This window comes from Molossus molossus, unplaced genomic scaffold, assembly GCF_014108415.1.
Source record: "Molossus molossus isolate mMolMol1 unplaced genomic scaffold, mMolMol1.p scaffold_m16_p_14, whole genome shotgun sequence".
NCBI classification, from domain to species: domain Eukaryota; kingdom Metazoa; phylum Chordata; class Mammalia; order Chiroptera; family Molossidae; genus Molossus; species Molossus molossus.
In genome coordinates, this window is record NW_023425349.1 from 2,766,228 (window position 1) to 2,785,289 (window position 19,062).

At 61.7% G+C, this 19,062-nt stretch overlaps 1 protein-coding gene across 5 annotated transcripts in view; it reads left to right on the forward strand.

Moving 5' to 3' along the window:
- The window catches only part of SARDH (sarcosine dehydrogenase), a 48,233-nt gene that overhangs the window by 12,613 nt on the left and 16,558 nt on the right, over positions 1-19,062 (forward strand). For 4 of the 5 annotated variants that reach the window (XM_036260395.1, XM_036260398.1, XM_036260399.1 and 1 more), the window contains 9 exons: positions 958-1,062; positions 2,053-2,182; positions 4,466-4,552; positions 4,820-4,910; positions 5,880-6,021; positions 6,781-6,864; positions 8,725-8,838; positions 15,081-15,219; positions 16,758-16,871. In XM_036260395.1, the coding sequence (XP_036116288.1) occupies positions 958-1,062; positions 2,053-2,182; positions 4,466-4,552; positions 4,820-4,910; positions 5,880-6,021; positions 6,781-6,864; positions 8,725-8,838; positions 15,081-15,219; positions 16,758-16,871 (1,006 nt within the window). The remainder of the gene's footprint in view (positions 1-957; positions 1,063-2,052; positions 2,183-4,465; positions 4,553-4,819; positions 4,911-5,879; positions 6,022-6,780; positions 6,865-8,724; positions 8,839-15,080; positions 15,220-16,757; positions 16,872-19,062) is intronic. The other variant, XM_036260396.1, reaches the window with a different exon arrangement.

Genomic DNA, 19,062 nt, shown 5'->3' on the forward strand with positions numbered 1-19,062 from the left:
ACATGGGGTGTCTTCCCACTTATTTAGATCTTCTTTACTATCTTTCAAAAGTATTTTTTAGTCTTTAGAGTACAAGTTTTATACTTTTTTTTTGGTTAAATTTATTCATAAATATTTTATTATTTTTGGTAATGTTGTAAATGGAATTATTTGCCTCATTTCCGTATTGACTGTTCATTGTTAGTGTATAAAATACAATGGAATTGTTTTTTTTTTGTTTTTGTTATTGTGTACTGATCTTGTGCCCTGCAGCCTCGGGGAACTATTTTATTAATTCTAATAGTTTTTTTAGCAGGTTTGTTAGGATTTCCTATATGCAAGATCCTGTCATCTGCAAGTAGGTGTAGTTTTGTCTCTTTTCCAATCTGAATGCCTTTTATTACTTTTCTCACCTACTTGCTGCCCTGGCGAGGCCCTCCCGCACCTGCCGAGGTGTGGGCAGCAGGCAGCTTGTCCTCGCCTGCGGGTGTGGGAACGCTGTGGTCGGTCTGCATGAGCCGTGGGTGTTTCATAGACACCCTTTATCAGGGAGTTCCCTGCTAGCCTTCCGTGTTGAGTGTTTTATCACAAAGAGTGTTAAATTCTGTCACATGTTTTTTTCTGCCTCTATTGAGATTTGTGTTTTTCGTTCTTGGTTAACATGGTGCATTACTTAGATTGGTTCTCAGGTGTTAAACTAACCTTGCATTCCATTGCTCTTCTCTTCCCGCCCTCCCTCCTTCCTGCATTTCCTCCCTTTTACATCTCTGATGCTATTTGATGAGGTTTGGGGGAGGAGAGCATTGCATGGGGCTGGTTTGTCCACTGTGGGACCCGAGGCCCAGGGCCCCTCTCTCCTCAGGGTCCTGCAGCAAGGGGGAGGTGGGTGGGCCTCCATGGGCCTGGGATCTCTGGTGGAGGCGCAGGGCCCGCCGTCCAGCCCCGGCTGACCCCAGGCCTTCCTGCTCTGCCTTCCAGAACATGCCCAACGTCCGTGACCATGATGCCTCAGTCTACCTCCGCCTCCAGGGGGACGCCTTGTCTGTGGGCGGCTATGAGGCCAACCCCATCTTCTGGGAGGAGGTGAGACATGAAGGCAAGGAGGAAGGGGTTTGGGGCTGCGTCTCAGCATGGACAAGCCTTCTGCCAGGGGGCCACCTCCTGAAGCTCCTCAGGTGGACGTCTGAGCCACAGAGGTCCCCCGGCCCCACAAGATCAAGGCCATCGGCCCCGAGCCCTGGCAGGCAGGTGGAGCCAGACCTGCGGCGGGCACGGGCTTACCTGGCAGCCGCGGTCAGAGGCCGCAGAGCTGGGAGGGCGGCTTTAGAAGACAATGACATTTAAGTCCTCTGTCCAACGGCCAGCAACCCCGCGTCCCCACCCCACCCCCACGCAGGGCGTCTCCCCAGTCCTGGGCCTCTCCTGGCAGCTTCTGGAGTTGAATGCAGACCTGACGGCCCCCTCCTCAGATGTGTGTGGTCCACCCGCATTTGGCCCACAAATTGAATGAATAATGACTCTTTGGGGCCAGATACTGTTTTACTTTCTGGGGAAACAGGGAGACCAAGATAAAAGTCCATGACCCAGGAGGCCTGTATTTTGGTGGGGAGACATACAATATTCAAACAAGGAAGTAACGAGGTCTCCCCGAGGAGGTGACACCTGAGCAGGGCCTTGTGGAGAACAAGGTGGGCAGGGAGCTGCCCCAGGTGGAGGGAAGGCCCTGAGGTCAAGCTCGTTCTTCTCAGAACACTGCAGGTGGTCAGCGTGGCCGGGGGCCAGGGGAAGGGGGGGCTAGGCTGGCTCGCGTAGGCCTTTGCGAACCACAGAGGCGTCATGGGCGCCACAGGAAGCTCAAGGCAGAGGGCATGGTCTGGCTTAGAGGGGTTGAAGGAGGGCCTGTCAATGGTCACGGGCAGAGCTGGGGGGCAGGCGGGCAGACAGGCTCTCTGATGGGTTAGTGAGCGGGAGACACACTGAGAGCACCTGGGGGCAGCAGCCCAGCCCTGCCCCCTGACGTGGGGCCGCAGCTCCCATGGCGGCGTCACAAGGCAGGTCCCTGCCCCTCCCCAGGTGTCGGACAAGTTTGCTTTTGGCCTCTTCGACCTGGACTGGGATGTGTTCACCCAGCACATCGAAGGTGCCATCAACCGGGTCCCCGTGCTGGAGAAGACGGGGATCAAGTCCACGGTCTGCGGCCCAGGTGAGTGGGAGGCCTAGCAGCTGGGGCGGGCTGACCCTGGAGGCTGGCCTGCGCCTGACGCTGACCTGGGTGTCCCTGCCCTACTGCCTCCCTGCAGCAGCCCTGGGTGGTGGGCAGGGACGAGCGAGGAGGAGCCGCCACATGTAGGTGAGGGCGGGGCCCGGCCAGCAAATGGCAGTGAGTCCCATGAGTGGACATCATGGGGTACAGGAGCCGGGTAAAGCGGTGTGCCCAGGCCACGCGGGGGGTGGGGGGGCTGGGCTACGAGGGGGGCAGGGTCCCACGGCCCAGAGGCTGTGGCGCGGCGGGGCGCCAGCCCTCTCCCCCCCCTGCACTGGGGTCTGCAGAGCCTGGGCCTGGCTGTTCCGGGCTAAGGAAGCCTTTTGGGGGAGAGGCAGGGGCGGCCTGCGGGGGCAGGACGGCAGCACCCCGAGCGATGGCTGCAGGAGCAGGCGGATGCCGTGCCGACTCCCCGCCCCCACAGCCTCCGGGACTGGCACTGAGAAGCACAGGCCTGAAACGGTCCCAGAGGCCCAGACAACCCAGGGAACCGCTCAGCCTAATTAGACCGGGGCTCATTGCTCCCCGGAGCCTTGCGGGGGCGCGAGCGGAGGAGGCCGGTTTCCCGGCTCGGGGGGAGGTTTCTGGGGAAATCAGAGTCTCTCCCTGCCGGGGACAAGCAAGGGCAGGGGCCTTTGGCCTCTGGGACGGAGCAGGGAAGTCCCAGGGCCGACTTCAGGGACATGGCGGGGGGCTGGGCTCTCATCCAGGTTGGGCGTCGGGGCCAAGGTGGGGTCTCGTCTGCTCTGCGCTGAGGTCCCCTGCACCCTGCACCTTCGTGTGACTCGGTCTTGAGTGGTTTGTTAGACACTCAGGAGACCCTTGGCCCCCGACACCGCTCCTGTTAGCTGCTGCTCAGGACTTCCTGGCGCCTGCCCGGGGCCTGGAGACATTTCCAGCTTCCCAGAGTCCTCCCTGGGCCATCCCCACGACAGCGTGGCCTCACCTCTCCGCTTGCCCCGCCGTCTCCTCTGAGCACCTCCCGCCGGCACCCCGCAGCCTGACCCCACAGGGCCCCGGGGAGCTCCACCTTCCTGCCCTCAGGGCGCTGCCCTTTGCACACCTCCCTCAGGTCCCCAGTTCCTCCAGGTCCCCCAGGCCTGGGCCTCCTTCAGCTCATGCTGTGCCCAGGTCAGGCCTTGGTGACCACAGGGAGCAGAGGGGAGGGACTCTGGCTGGGAGCCAGGCAGCCCTGACCAGTGGTGCCAGGTCCATGGTTCCCGGACAGGGTGACTTGGGACAAACCAGGCTGGAAGCCAGTGTCCTCGCCCATGACCCAGGGACGGGCGGCCTGCCGGGAAGGGCTGGGAGCAGCCAGCCTGGCCGTCGTGCGAGACCCTTCAGCCCCCTGTGCTTTCTTCTGACTCTTATGTGCTTATTTACATATTTACTCTCCACCCCTCTCGCTCCGTGTCGGCTCCCGAGGGGAGGGACTAGTACTGTCCACAGCTGACTCCCAGGGCTGAGCCCTGTGGGCCGCAAACCTGTAGGCAGATGTACTCACCGCCCTGTGAGGGGCGCATGTGATTTCGATTCTATCGATGAGGGAGCTGAGGCTCAGAGAGGTGAAGTGACTTGTCCGAGCTCACACAGCGAGGGAGGGTAAAGTGGGGTTGGAACCCGGGACTTGGCTGCAAGCCCTTTGCGATGATGCCGAGGGTCCCCCCCACGCCCTGGCCTGGGCCCGAGGCATGCTGTCAATGGCTCTGGAGCACAGAGTGGGAGGCTCGGTCTCTTCCCAAAGAACTGATGGTCAGTCATTCCTTCATCAGACGTGTATCAAGCACCTGCTGTTTTGGGGCCCTGTGCTCGGCCTGGGACAGCCGTGAGCAGAGCCCAGTCCCTGCCCACTTGGTGCTCGTGGTCCAGTGGGCGAGAGTGACCGGCAGCTTCACAGCAGGAGGGTGGTGCAGTGAGGGGGGCCGTGGCTGTGTGGGGGCTCAGGGACAGGCCCCTCATCCGCAGGAGAGAGGTAATAGCTGGGAGACAAACCTGCACCCCCAAGTCAGAACCCGGCTCAGGGCAGATGGTTCCGGCTGTCAATGCTGAGGAGCTGAGGGGAACGTGGCAGGAGCAGTCAGGGAGGCTCCCTGGAAGAAGTGGCATTGAGCTGGGTCTTAGGGAAGGGGAAGGTCTGGATGAAGGAGGCACGTGATTGCCTTGTGGGGAGACCGCCCGGGGCACGCAGCCTGGAGGGGGCCTCAGGCCAGCCCTTCCTTTCAGAGTCCTTTACCCCCGACCACAAGCCCCTGATGGGGGAGGCACCTGAAGTCCGAGGGTTCTTCTTGGGCTGCGGCTTCAACAGTGCTGGTGAGTTCGGGCAGCAGCCCACCCAGCACCCTCCTGGTCTCTCCCGTCTGAGCTCCCCCAGGTGGGGTGGGGGGCTGGCCTAGGAGCCCGGTACCCCTGACCGGGTGGATGCAGGAGAGGCCTGCAGGGCGGGGTGAGGTCCTGCAGCAGCACCCCAGGTACGAGATCCCGGGCTTGGGGGGTGATGCTTGTGGGGATGGGACGGCCAGAGAATTGGGGCGAGGAGCTCTGGGGGTGCACTGCAGATGTGTGGCTCCTGCCCGGCAGGAATGATGCTGGGGGGCGGCTGTGGGCGGGAGCTGGCCCACTGGATCGTCCACGGGCGCCCGGAGAAGGACATGTACGGCTACGACATCAGGCAAGTGCACAGCGAAACCCGAGGGCCGGCGGTGACTCCCCGAGGGCCTGGCGCGGTGGGGTGCACAGCCAGGCCTGCCTAGAAGGGCGCCTTCCCTGAAATTCAGAGGACTTCCTGGAAGAGGACAGCAGGGGAGGAGGGGAGGAGGGCCGGGGGAGGGGCGGTGCTGAGGGCTGCCTGGGTGTGGCCTCTCCATCGCTGCCTCTGCGGAAGGTGTTCTGGAAGCTTCTGGCTTCTCGTAGCTTGGCATGGGTGCAGGCTGGGTCCTCTGGTGTGGAATGAGTCAAGCCACGGGCCCACGCATGAGCCACCCACAGGGGCCCCTGGGGAACAACAGCGGCTTCTTGCGGGCGGCGCTGGGCCCCGGCCGGTGGGAAGGAGCAGTGGCTGGTGACCCGGTGAGGTCAGGTTCCACAGCAGCTCCACCCCGGCCGGTCAGAAAACCACGCCTCTAGGTCTGAGAGCAAACTGGTGCCCAGCAGCCTGGGGTTCGGACGGGACCGCTGGGCACGGAGCGCCAGTGAGGGCAGAGCCAGAGGGAGGTGCCTGGGGGAGGGCGATGCCGGTGGCGGAGAGGGAAGGGGCAGGTGGGGAGGCTGGAGGAGCTGGGGCGGCGGGGCCCCTGACGCAGGTGGGCGAGACGCTAGCTGCAGCTGGGCACACTCTGGCCCTGGCCGCTGAGGCTGGTCCGAGGACATCAGATGGACAAGCCAGCTGTCGGGGGCTCCAGCTGCTGTGCCCACAGAGAGGCTGGGGGGGGGCCGTGTGTGTGCGGGGGGTTGCAGGTGAGGAGGCCGAGCTCACCAAGGTCTGGGGGTGCCAAGGCCCCACGCGGGAAAGTGGAGAGTCAGCAGCTCCTGCTGTCCGAGCCACAGGGACGACTCTGGTGCAGGGAGCGGGAGCGGGTTTTGCCCTGGGCCCCTGGGCCTTGGCCTCCCTGGCGGTGACCCGCCCCTGCACCGGTGACAGGCGCTTCCACCACTCACTCACGGACCACCGCCGCTGGATCCGCGAGCGCAGCCATGAGTCCTACGCCAAGAACTACTCCGTCGTCTTCCCCCACGATGAGCCCCTGGCAGGCCGCAACATGAGGACGGACCCCCTGCACGAGGTGCCTGCCCGCTGGTGGGGTCGCTCTCGGGAAGCCCGGGTCTTGGGGAGACAGCGTGTGAGGGACCCACCTGCGGGGTAGCTGGGGGTAGGTGGCTCTCACCCCAGGTACTTACAGCAGGTGCTCAGAGCACGCACCTGGGTCTTTCCTGACCGCCGGCAGCGGGGCGTCCGCGACGCAGGTGCGCAGGCAGGTGTGTGCAGACCACGTCATGGGCGCAGCTGGCGGCCCGCTGGGGAGAGGTGTCCGCGGGCAGAGCCTGCCACCTGCCTGTCCTCCTGCTCCCATTTGTCCCGGGCTAGGAGTGGACTGCTGGGCCACCATTCCCAAGTACCATAGGCTGGGGGCCTGAGCCGCAGAAATTCATTTCCCAAGGTCTGGAGGCCCGGGTCACGGTGCCAGCCGACCGGCTCCTCTCGTCGGCGCGAGGGGGACAGAGAGCCCTGGCGTGTCCCTGTAAGGGTCAGGGCCTCACCCTTACGCCCTCATTTCACCCCAGTTCCTCCTCAGGGGCCCCGTCTCCAGTCACATTGGGGTTGGGGCTGCCGTGTAGGGGTTTGCGGGTCAGCAACTCAGTCCGTAGCAGAAGGTAACTGCAGGCTGGGGAGCTCCGGGGCAGGGGCCTGGCTCGTGTCCTGGATCCGGGTGCGAGGCCCGCGTTGCCCTCTGCTCCCTCGGCTGTGAAGGGGCAGATTCAGTGGCTGTCTGCCCTGCACGGGGGTGTCGGACCCTGTGTGAAGGGTGCTGGTCCCCCCCCAGGAGCTCCTTGCCCGAGGCTGCGTGTTTCAGGAGCGGCACGGCTGGGAGCGCCCGGGATGGTTCAACCCTGGAGGCACAGCTCCGGTGAGTGGCCCCCACCCAGCCACCTCTGTGTCCCCCCATCACCCCAACGCCTGCCAGGGTGGCCGCAGTCCTGCTGTGGCCGCCACAGGCGGAGCTCGACCCCCACCAGGGGGCACTGAGCCCCGCCAATCTGCCCATGATTTGGGGGCACCTCCTCTGCAGGGGCCAGGCCTCCGGGGTCACTCCGCCCGCAGGGGCCAGGCCTCCGGGGTCCACACGGCAAGGAGGCAGCCACACGCACCCCATTAGTGGGGGAGACGACAGCGTCTTCTCACAATCGTGTTCATACAGTTTTGGCGACTGCCCCGTTCGTGAGTGTGAGTGGGAGGGTTTAGCAGAGCGTGCAGTCGGGGTGCGGGTTGTGAGTCGGGACTTCTCAGCATCCTGGCCCCTGGGTGCTTTCAGCCTGACCAGGGGGACGTATTCGATCTTCATCTGAACAAATGAAAATCCCTCTCCTGTTGCTGGATTTTGCCCCCTCTCTGTCTCCACGGCAACCCACGTCCCAAAGAGCGTTCCAGGCTGTCGCCGGGCGCGCCGGGGCCTCTGCTCGGAGTCTCGGAGTCTCCGGGCACCGTTCCTCCTCCTGCTGGCCTGTAGGGACTCACGCTCCCCACACAGGAGCCAGAGCCTCCCTGGGTGCAAACCCCGGACGAGGGTCCCCTGGGAGAACGGAGGAGACGAGCTAAGGCCACGGGGTACAGCAGCTGTCCCCCGAGGCTGAGGCTGGGCCACAGGGGCAGGACAGGCAGGGAGCGGGCCCTATGCAGCCCCCTGCAGAGCCCACTGCGGCCCCGCCGGGTCTGTCCCTGGAAGTCCCTCTGCCCCTGGAATCTGTGGGCAAGGAGAGGGGATTGGAGAGTGAATCAGGGACACACCCTTGGTCCCGAGATGGGCAGGGGGCCATACTGGGAGTCCAGGGCATTGGGTGACCAGATGTCCCACAAGTCCCTATGCCTGGCCCAGCTACAGTGCTGGGATGTCCCCTTTGGGGCCTCAGGGTCCCGGCGACTACTACCTGCAGAGATGGGTAAAGGGACTTCCCGGAGGCCAGGGCTTGAGCTGGCCCTGGGGCAGCAGAGAAGGGGACCCAGAACCTACACCGGGCTCCGATCTGTGACAGGGGACAGACGGGGTGGGCTGGGCAGCGGGCTCACACCCTTCCCTGGAGTCAGGAGGAGGAGGGGGAGGGGAGGTGGCCGGGCCAGCAGCGCGGGCCTGGCTGTCCGAGGCTCTGAGCGCTGCAGGCGGACACAGGGGAGGTCGGCACAAGCGGTGGCCGAGGAGCCAGCCTCCGGGGCGCACCCGCAGCCCGGGGTCACGCCGAGCTCTGTCGGGGGCTCCTCTGGGACCTGGGACAAGCTTGGCTGTCTCTGTGCCTCAGCCTCCTCACCTGTAGAAGGGATCCGCCTCCTTAGGTGACCAGGTACCATGAGCAGGACGCGGTCCCACCTCGCCATGGCAACAGCCTCCCAGAGGCGCGGGGCCACCCCTCTCCTGCATCCCGGGCCTCCCGCTGCCTCGGCCCCGAGCCGAAGGCCCTGACAGTGGCCCTGGGTTCGAGAGGACCCGCTCCTGCCTCCCTGACTTTTCACACCACGAGGACACCCAATTTCCTCCCCACCCCCTCGGCCCTGCCGGTTCCAAGACCGACTACCACCAGCACAGTGACTCGAGTGTCACTGGGCCGCTGCTATGGAGCACCGGACCCACCGCCACCACCCACCGGCCTGTGTCCCCCACACACCGCCCGCTCGAGGGAAACCCGACAGGGCGGGCCCAGGGCCTTCCAGGCCACGCAGTGTAGGGTGGGGAGGAGGGAGAAGGCGGGGCCCAGGACCACCATCCTCCTCCTCCCAGGTCCTCCATTACGACTACTATGGGGCCTACGGGAACCAGGCGCACCAGGGCTACGCCTACAACCGGCTGCTGGCGGACGAGTACACCTTCGACTTCCCGCCCCACCACGACGTGGTGAGTGGCTGTGTCCCCTCCCTGATGGAAGAGGCAGTGGGCTTCCCGCCGGCTGGCCTGCCTGGCCCTGCGGAGGGCGGAGCTTCTTCCCCAGGCCAGTGGGGCTGGCTCAGTTTCCAGGAGGCGTCAGGTGATGTTTGCCCGCGCACATGGCCCCTCTGTCTGCACCAGGACTCGGCCAGCACTCAGGCCCAGGGAGACCGGCTGCCCCAGGCAGCGGGCCTGGGTCTGGCTGTGTGGCCTCAGGCCAGGTGCTCCACCTCTCTGAGCTCTGTCAGTCTGCGCTGGGAGCTGGTGGGGCACTGCGTGAGCTTCCGTGAGTGATGGGCTCCTCCTCCAGGGGCCATCGGGGGAGGGTCCGTGGTCGGGGGCCTGCCCGCTGCCCCTCTCTCTTCACAGTGGGCAGGGGAGATGGGTCAGACGGGCAGCTCACTGTCCCTCGGCCGCGTGCCTGGCTCCCCTCTCCTGTTGAGGTGGAGGTGATGAGGTCTTGGGGGGCCGGCCTTCCCCCAAGTCTGCACCACACAAGGACGTTTTCACAGGCAGGAAGGAGCCGGCTTCTTTGCCATTTTGTAAGGCGATTACCAAGTGGAACGTTGCTGTGTCCCCATACCCGTGGCTGACCCGGGAGACAGTGACGTCACTCGTCCATCTGTGCGGGAGTGGAGCCGGGGGTCCCCAGAGCCCAGGGAGGCCTGGGAAGCACCGAGAGGGGCTCCCAGCAGTGCCCGAGGGCCGGGCCGCGAGCCAGCCTCCTGGATGGTGCCGTGTGCAGGCACTGCGGCCTCTTGGTCGGAAGCGCCCCGGGCTGGGTTTAATGCTCCGTGGTTGCGCTGTGAAATTCTTAATACTTCTGACCGAGGACCTACACTCTTGCTTTGCACTGGGCCTCAGCGTTCTGCAGCCATGAAGGGAAGGGATGCTCACGATCTCCCCCGAGCTGGCTTCAGTGGGGGTCGCGCTAAAGGCCTGGGAGGAGGGCCTTCTGAGATGGGGTGGGAGGCACCCACTTCCACAGCTCAGGGCCCGGCAGCCTCTCGGGGAGCGAGGGGCTCCGTCTGGCGCCTCCGCACCCGAGCTCCTGAGGCTTGTGGACAGACGTCTGCCTGTGAGGATGCGGGGGCTCAGAGGGGTGCCAGCTTGGCTTCCCGGCTGCACCCAGCCCACAGATGCGCCCAAACTCGTTCTCAGCCCTGGCAACTGCCAGGGCCCGGGTGGACGGCGTGAGCTCAGGGAGCTGCTGCAGGTGCTGGTCGAGGCCCAGCCGCGGAAGCCGAGGTGCTGGCCAGCGGCAGGGGCTCCGGGAAGGGCAGCGTGTCTGCAGGGTGGAGCCCCGGGCAGGGCCCAGCTGCGTGCGGACGGTGGGAGCCGTCGGACAGCCAGCGTCCAGGGAGAGCCTGATCTGCCGGTGGCCCCTTTCCCGGTCTCAGTCCTCGCACCGTTCACTCGTCCCGGTGCACCCACGGGGCGCCCCCGCCTGCACAGCGGGAAGACGCGCGGGCGCCTGTCTGCAGGCAGGGACGCAGCGCTGGGCAGGCCTGGCCCCTCCCTGGGCCTCCGCGGGCACCTGAGCAGAGGCTGCTCACTGTAGTCGCCTGGGGGCTGGCGGATGTCCCAGGGCAGGGAGGGGACACAGGTTCTTGACACCACTCAGTGCTCAGGAAGTGGGAGCTTTGCTGTTATCTTTTTTTCTTTTTTTCCCGGTAAGAACAGTGAGGTTGGCACAGGGGAGCAGCAGCTGGGGATGCTTTCAGGGCAAAACGGGAGGGGTCCTGAGAGGGGCGACCGAGTGGGAAAGAAGAGGGGTGATGGGGAGCCTGCAAACCCGCCAGGCCTCTGTGTACCCCGTGGAGGAAAAGGAGGAGAGATGCGTCATTCTTTTTTTTAAAAAAACAGCTTTGTTGACATAGCTCACATAGCAAACAATCCGTCCAGGTGACGTGGACAGCTCAGGGCTCCTGTGTGTGCACGGGGTCGTGCCTTCACGACCACAGCCTCGTTGTAGGCTATGGTCATCCTCTACCCCCAGGAGACACCCCACATCCCCGCATCCCCCCACCCCGTGCCCGCTCCCAGGCAACCACTGATCTGCTTTCTGTCTCTATAGATGAGCTTTGTCTGCACATCTCATGTAAATGGGGTCATACGATGCGTAGTCTTTGACCAGCTCATTCCCCTCAGCATCACGGTTTCAAGGTCGCCCGTGTTTTAGGATCCATGCTTCATAGTCCTTACCCTGAGCAGCATCCCAGGGTGTGGACAGACCACGTTCTGTTGGTCCACTCACCGCTGGTGGGCATTGGACTTGTTTCCACGTTTTGGCTACTGCGATCAATGCTGCTGTGACCACGTGTGTCCAGGTCTGTGTGTGGACAGATGTCTCTTGGGTAGATGTGGAATCGCTGGGCTGTGTGGAAACTGTTTAACATGTTGAGCCCTGGCCGGTTTGGCTCAGTGGTTAGAGTGTTGGCCTGCAGACCAATGAGTCACGGGTTCAATTCCGGTCAAGGGCACGTGCCTCGGTTGCAGTTTGTTGCTGGCCTTGGTCAGGGTCATGCAGGAGGCAACCAGTCGATGTGTCCCTCTCACATCAATGTTTCTCTCCCTCCCTCCCATTCTATCTGAAGATAAATAGAAAAATGTCCTCGTGTGAGGATTCAAAACAAAACAAAACAAAACAAAACATGCTGAGTGACTCCCAGCTGTTTTCCAAAGTGACCCGAATTACTTTACATTCCCGCCAGCAGTGGGCGGCTCCAAGTCCTCCCTGTCCCCTCCGACCTGTCTGTCCAATTCCAGCCGTCTTGGGGGGGTGAGGGGCATCTTGTAGCTGAGTTGCATTTTCCCGATGACTAAAGGCATGAGCATCATTCCAAGGTGCTTACTGACCATTTCTGTGTCTTTGGAGAAACATCTATTCAGATTCTTTGCTCATCTGCTGTTTATCTTTTTTTAGTTATAAGAGGTCTTTCCATATTCTGCATACGAATCTTCCCTTAGGTTGTGACGGGCAGAGACTGTGGCCCATTCTGTGGGTGGTCTTGCCACTTCCTCCGTGGTGGTGGTGGGGGCACAGCTCTCGGTGCTGATGAAGCTCGGCGGACGGTTTCTCTTCTGTCCCTGGTGCTTTTGGTGTCGTGTTTAGGAAAACATCTAACCCAGGTTCCAAAGGCTTCCTCCTGTGCTTCCTCTAAGAATGTTACAGTTTCAGCTCTTACTCTTCGGCCTTTGATACTCTTTTTTTGTTACAGATGTTTCTCCTTTTTTACCCCATTGACACCCTCCTCCCCATCCCCCCTACCCCGTCCCTGGTTTTGTTGTCCATGGCCATTGGTTATGCGTACATGCATATAAGTTCTGTGGTTTATCTCTTCCCTCCCCCCACCACCCCCTCTTCTGAGGGTTGTCAGTCTGTACCCTACTTCCATGTTTCTGGGTCTACCCTATTCCTCAGACTGTTATGTTCATTATATTCCACGAATAAGTGAGATCATGTAATATTTGTCTTTCTCTGTTTGGCTTGTTTCACTTAGGATAATACTTTCTAGGTCCCTCCATGTCGTCTCAAAGGATAAGAGATCTTTCTTTCTTACAGCTGCATAGTACTCCATTGTGTACATGTACCACAGCTTTTTTATCCATTCGTCTACTGATGGACACTCGGGCTGTTTCCAGATCTTAGCTATTGTAAATAGTGCTGCTACGAACATGGGGGGATATGATACGTTTTGATTTAGTTGTGTGGATGGTGTGAGGTAGGGGTCCCGCTGTGTTCTTGTGGAGGTGGACGCCCAGTGGTCCCAGCACCACCGGCTGAAGAGTATTCTTTCCCCGCTGAGGTGCCTGGGCGTCCTCTCTCGAAGTCACCGGTGTGCGGGTTTATTTCTGGACCCTCAGTTCCACTCTCTGATCTGCACGTCTCTCCGTAGGTTACACCACTATCTCCACTACAGTAGCTTTGCAGTACGTTTGTGGTAAGTTTTGAAATCAGGAAGTGAGTCCTCTTTTTCAAGATTGTTTTGAATGTTCTGGGTCCCTCGCATTTTCATATAAATTTTAGAATCGGCTTGTCCATTTCTGCCGTGAAGCCAGCTGAGGCTTTGGTAGGGATGGTGTTGAAACCGCAGGTCGGTTTGGGGAGTATTTCCACCCTAGCAACTATAAGCCTTTGTTAACATCAGATGTCTTCCCACTTACTTAGGTCTTCTTTGATTTCTTTCAAAACTATGTTCTAGCTTTTAAATCGAGTTTGTACTTCTTCTGTCAAATTTATTCGTAAACATTTTAAAATTCTTCCCGATGATATAAGTGGAAATACTGGCTTGATTTCGTTTTTCATTGTTCATTGCTAGTGTGGAGAATGACACTGATTTTGGTTATTGTGTAGTGACCTCGTGTCCTGCCGCCTTGGTGAACTATTTTATAAAGTTCCAATCGTTTTTTAGTGGGTTTGTTAGGTTTTCCTATATGCACGATCAGATCATCTGCAAACAGAGGTAGTTTTACTTTTTCTCCTGCAGTCCAGATGCCTTATTCCTTCTCCCCGCCTAAGCGCCCAGGCTAGGACCCCTCGTGCCACGCGGAGGGGAGGTAGCAGAGCCAAGAGCCCTGTCTCACGCTCAGCTTAGGGGTGACGTTCCGTGACTCACCATTGAGTACGGTGTCCGCTGTGGGGTTTTGCACACGCGCTTTTCAGGCTGAGGACTTTCCCTTCTGTTCCTGGAGTACCTGGAGTCTTTGTCATGAAGAGGTATCAAATTCTGTCAAACACGTTTTCTGCACCTGTTAAGCTGAGCAGGAGGTTTTGCGTTTTGTTCTATCACTAGGGTGCATTGCATCCATCGGCTTTACGTTAACCCAGCTCCCCATCTGGGACCAGCCCTACTCGGGTGAGCAACCCTTCTTAGACGTTGTTGGATTGGGCTGCTGGTGTTTTGTTGAGGGTGTTGGTGTTCGTGTTCACGAGGTACACTGGTCTGTAGCTTTCTGATAATGTCTTTGGTTTGGCATCAGGGCTAAGTTCAGAAGTGTTTCCTACTCTTGTTTTTTTGAAAATGTGAAGAACTGGTATTAATTCTCTGGATGTTTGATGAAGTTCACCAGTGAAGCCAGGGCCTGGCTTTTTCTTTGTGGGGAGTTTAAATGCCCCGTCCAGCCCTTGGTGGTGGTGGTGGTGGTGGTGGTGGTGGTGGCGGCGGAGCTGAGCCTGCTTTCTGTTTCTGCTTCAGTCAGCCCCAGCCATTGGCGTGTGGCCGGGAGCCTGTCTCATTTCGAGCCCCGTTTGTCGGCAGACTGTCGCTGAAGGGTTGCTCGTCCACCTGTCTGTGTTCGGGGGTGCATAGAGGGGTGTGCTCGCTCGTTCCAGATTTCAGTTCCTCCAGTCTCCTTTCTTCTGTGCCGAAATGGCTAAAGGTTTGCCACTTTTCCTCTTTCTAAAAAATAGTTTTTATTGATTTTTTTAGGAGAGGGGGAGGGGAAACATTGATGTGAGAGAGAAACATCGATCTGCTGCCTACTGCACGCCCCCTACTGGGGATCGAGCCCCAAACCCGAGCACGTGCCCTGACTGGGAATCGAACCCGGACCTCTCAGTCCATGAGTTGACGCTCCATCCACTGAGCCACACGGGCTGGGCAGGTCTGCCCGTCTTCAAAGCACAAACTTTTACTGATTTTCTCTTCTTTTCTGTTCTCTCGTTCCTTTGTTTCCGTTCCCATCTCTGTCATTTCTTTCCTTCTGCTTGCTTTGGGGTTCACATGCTGGTTTCTCTGCCAGTTTCTGCAGGGGAAGGCGGGGCCCTCGCGTCGGGAGCCTCTCTGGCCTGGCGTCTGCGGCCACAGGGCCGTGCGCGTGGGCGTCGGCCCAGCCCATCGCTCCGCCGCCGCCGCCACGCGCCCAGCGTGTTCAGTCCCCTTCGCCATGTTCCTCGGTCTGCGGGTGATGTAGGAGCGTGTTGTTCAGCTCACTTGTCTGGGAGTTTCCCGATGCCCTGCTGGGTTCCCAGTGCGAGTCCATTGTGGTCGAGGACACACTCTGTGCGATGCTAATCCCTCGGAAAGCGTGGAGTCTTGTCTATGGCGTAGGGCGGGCCCTGGGCGTATTCCCTGAGCCCGAGAAGACTGTCACCGCGTTTCTGAGCTGGAGGGGACGGAGGGCAGCTCAGAGCAGGTGGCGGCAAAGTGCCCCGCGTCCCGTGCTCCAGGGGCACATCTCGGAGCCCCGCACCCGCCCCGATCTTTCAGATCAAGCAGGAGTGTCTGGCCTGCCGCGGGGCGGCGGCCGTGTTCGACATGTCCTACTTCGGCAAGTTCTACCTGGTGGGCGCGGACGCGAGCAAGGCCGCGGACTGGCTGTTCTCCGCCGACGTCAGCCGACCGCCAGGTACGAAGCCCGGGCTGGTCATGCCCCTGTCATGCTTCAGGCAGAACTCCGTGGGCACAGCTCTAGGCACTGGGACAAGGTGGCAGCTGACCTGTCACCTCCGGGCTCCTCCAGGACAGGGCGCTGCCCCTCGGCCTGGCCCTGGGCTCTCCTGGACCTAAATGATTGTCTTACAGTTCTGGGGCGCGAGGTCTGAAAGCGAGGTGTCAGGAGGGCCGTCCTGCCTCTGACACTCTGGGGAGGACCCTAGCCTCCCTCCCGGCCCCCGGCTGTGGCTGTCACTCCTCTGAGTGTCTCCGGCCTCGGTCTCTGTGTCACGTGACCTTCCCCCTGCCTTCCCTCTTCCTACAAGGACACCAGTCCTGTCGGATTGGGACCCACACTAATGACCTCATCTTCACAGGATGACATCTTCCAAGACCCTATTTCCAAATAAGGTCACGTTCACAGATGCTGGGGATTAGGACTTCAACACACCTTTCTGGGAACACAATTTGACCCATAACACCATCTATCCAGCCAATCAGCCAACCCCCCCACCCACTTATACTGCACCCCCCCCAGTGCTCCATGAGCGCACCCCCAGCCACCCTGCCACCACCCACTGCCTGCCCAGCGTCCTCTCCTCCCACCCACCTACGCCCCCTTCGCCCCTCCCCCTTCCACCCCTCTGCCCTTCCCCTCCCCTCCCCTCGCCCCCTGCACCCCTTCTGCCCACTTTCCCCCATCCATCCACCCCTCAGCACTGCACCCCCTCTGCCCACCTTCCCCCTCCCCGTCCATCCACCCCTCAGCCCCGCACCCCCTCTGCCCACCTTCCCCCTCCCTGTCCATGCACCCCTCAGCCCTGCACCCCCTCTGCCCACCTTCCCCCTCCCCGTCCATCCACCCCTCAGCCCTGCACCCCCTCTGCCCACCTTCCCCCTCCCCGTCCATCCACCCCTCAGCCCTGCACCCCCTCTGCCCACCTTCCCCCTCCCCGTCCATCCACCCCTCAGCCCCGCACCCCCTCTGCCCACCTCCCCCTCCCTGTCCATCCACCCCTCAGCCCCGCACCCCCTCTGCCCACCTTCCCCCTCCCTGTCCATGCACCCCTCAGCCCCGCACCCCCTCTGCCCACCTTCCCCCTCCCTGTCCATGCACCCCTCAGCCCCGCACCCCCTCTGCCCACCCCCCATCCATGTGCCCATCCCCCCAGCCTCCATCATATACTCGCTTATCTAGAGACATTTCCGGAGCCTCTGCTGCCAGGCAGGGAGCTCGGAGCACCCAGTGAACGAGGTGTGACCCTGGGGGCCCCCAGGGAGTCAATGTCGAGACAGTTCAAGGAGAAAGAAGCTTCCCTCCCGCTTCTTCTCCAGGGTAACAGTGTGGGGTGACCTGCTCGTCCCTTTCTAGGCCACCGGGCATGGTGGCCTCACCGAGCTGAGGGGTCCCTCCGGGCGTCCGGCCACGCGGTTCTCGACCCCCGCGCGTGGCCCTGTGCCGAGCGGCGCCCGCGCTCCGGGGCCGGCACCGACCAGGCCCCTCTGCCCCAGGCTCCACGGTGTACACCTGCATGCTGAACCCGCAGGGCGGCACCGAGAGCGACCTGACCGTCAGCCGCCTGGCCCCCGGCCCCGAGGCCTCCGCCCTGGCCCCCGCCTTTGAAGGTAAGAGGTGCCCCGAGAAAGGGCAGGCGCAGGGGAGGCCGTGGGAAGCAGCTGGGCCAGCGTGAGGAAGGCTCCCTGGAGGAGGTGCCATCTGCCCTGAGCTCGGAAGGACGGTGGGAGCTGCTGGCGGGAAGGTCACAGGGCTGGTGGGAACCTGTTTGGCCTCCATCCCCCGGGAGAGGACGTGCCCAGGCCCAGGCCCAGTGCCATCCTTAGCGAGCAAGTCTGGCTGTGGGGACAGGTCAGAGGGACCGCAGTGAGGGTGCTAGGCCCTGGGCCGGGCCATTCCGCTGGCCGGCTATAAAATCCGTGAGAACCTGGGGGTGCCAGGCGGCGGGGGAACCCCTCTCTCAGCCTCAGTTTCCCCATCTGGGGAGTGGGGCCTCGCCAGTCTGCCCCTCACAAGGGGAAGGGAGGTGCCGATTGGTTCCAGAGGTGGTTTTCCTGGAATCGAATTAAACAGCTGCCTGGCAGGGGGTTTGCAGGTGACTCAGGAGAAGGGCTGCCCGGGTCACGCCCAGGGCCTGTGGGGTGCACCGTAGCCCGGGACACACTGCCCACGAGTCACGCCCGGGCCCTTGGGGTGCACCGTAGCCCGGGACACACTGCCCACGAGTCACGCCCGGGCCCTGTGGGTGCACCGTGGCCTGGGACACACTGCCCACGAGTCACGCCCGGGCCCTGTGGGTGCACCGTAGCCTGGGACACACTGCCCACGAGTCACGCCCGGGCCCTGTGGGGTACACCGTAGCCCGGGACACACTGCCCACGAGTCACGCCCGGGCCCTTGGGGTGCACCGTAGCCCGGGACACACTGCCCACGAGTCACGCCCGGGCCCTGTGGGGTACACCGTAGCCCGGGACACACTGCCCACGAGTCACGCCCGGGCCCTGTGGGGTGCACCGTAGCCCGGGACACACTGCCCACGAGTCACGCCCGGGCCCTGTGGGGTACACCGTAGCCCGGGACACACTGCCCACGAGTCACGCCCGGGCCCTGTGGGGTGCACCGTAGCCCGGGACACACTGCCCACGAGTCACGCCCAGGCCCTGTGGGTGCACCGTAGCCCGGGACACACTGCCCACGAGTCACGCCCGGGCCCTGTGGGGTGCACCCTAGCCCGGGACACACTGCCCACGAGAGCTGGCACACAGACTTGATTTTCTGATCTGAATGTGCGCGTGCATCACGCATGCGTGTGCTGCACACGCCTGAATTGCACTGGTCCCATCAGCCCGCCCGTGAGTCAGGAGGAGGACACAGTGGTCCACGTGTGGCCAGGGCTGTGTGCAGAGCAGCTGCCCATCTGGGCTGTGGTTTTGAACAATCTCTTCTATCGCAAAAGGAATGATCCAGGCGCTAGGAAACACCCCGCAGTACTGAAAAGTAGAAATGAAGCCCACAGCCCACAGCGCCCAACGTACCCACAGCCCACAGCCCACAGCCCACAGCGCCCAGCGCACCCACAGCCCACAGCCCACAGCCCACAGCCCACAGAGCCCAGCGCGCCCACAGCCCACAGCGCCCAGTGCACCCACAGCCCACAGCGCCCAGCGCACCCACAGCCCACAGCCCACAGCGCCCAGTGCGCCCAGAGACCCTGGAGTCTCTCCCTCTGACGCCCTGTCCACCGGCATCAGGACCCAGCCCTTTGGGTGTTTTGTTTTGTTTTTGGTACATGCCCTTAGCGGGAACCAAACCCAGGATTCTCTGATCTGCAGGCTGATGCTCCAACTGCTGAATCAAACTGGCCAGGGCTGTTTTTTTTTTTTTTAATTTTCTTTTCTTTATTGACTTTAGAGAAAGGAAGGGAGAGGGAGGGAGAGAGAAACATGGATGAGAGAGAACATCGATTGGCCGCCTCCTGCACACCCCCCACTGGGGATTGGGCCCACAACCTGGGCATGTGCCCTGACCGGGAATTGAACCGACGACCTCTTGGTGCAGGGTCGACGCTCAACCACTGAGCCACACCGGCCGGGCGCCCTTTGGGTGTTTTGATGAGACGGCTGTCGGGAGGAGACCAGGTCCCGCAGTGCCCAGCCTCTGCCAGGCCTGCTGGGGGCGAGGTGGGGTACCGGGGCTGGGGGCCTGGGGACATGGAGAGAACGGCAGCCGGTGAGGACTCGAGGCTCAGAGAGGAAAGGTGACATGCCCGAGGCTGCCCAGCACTGGCTGACGTGGGGCCAG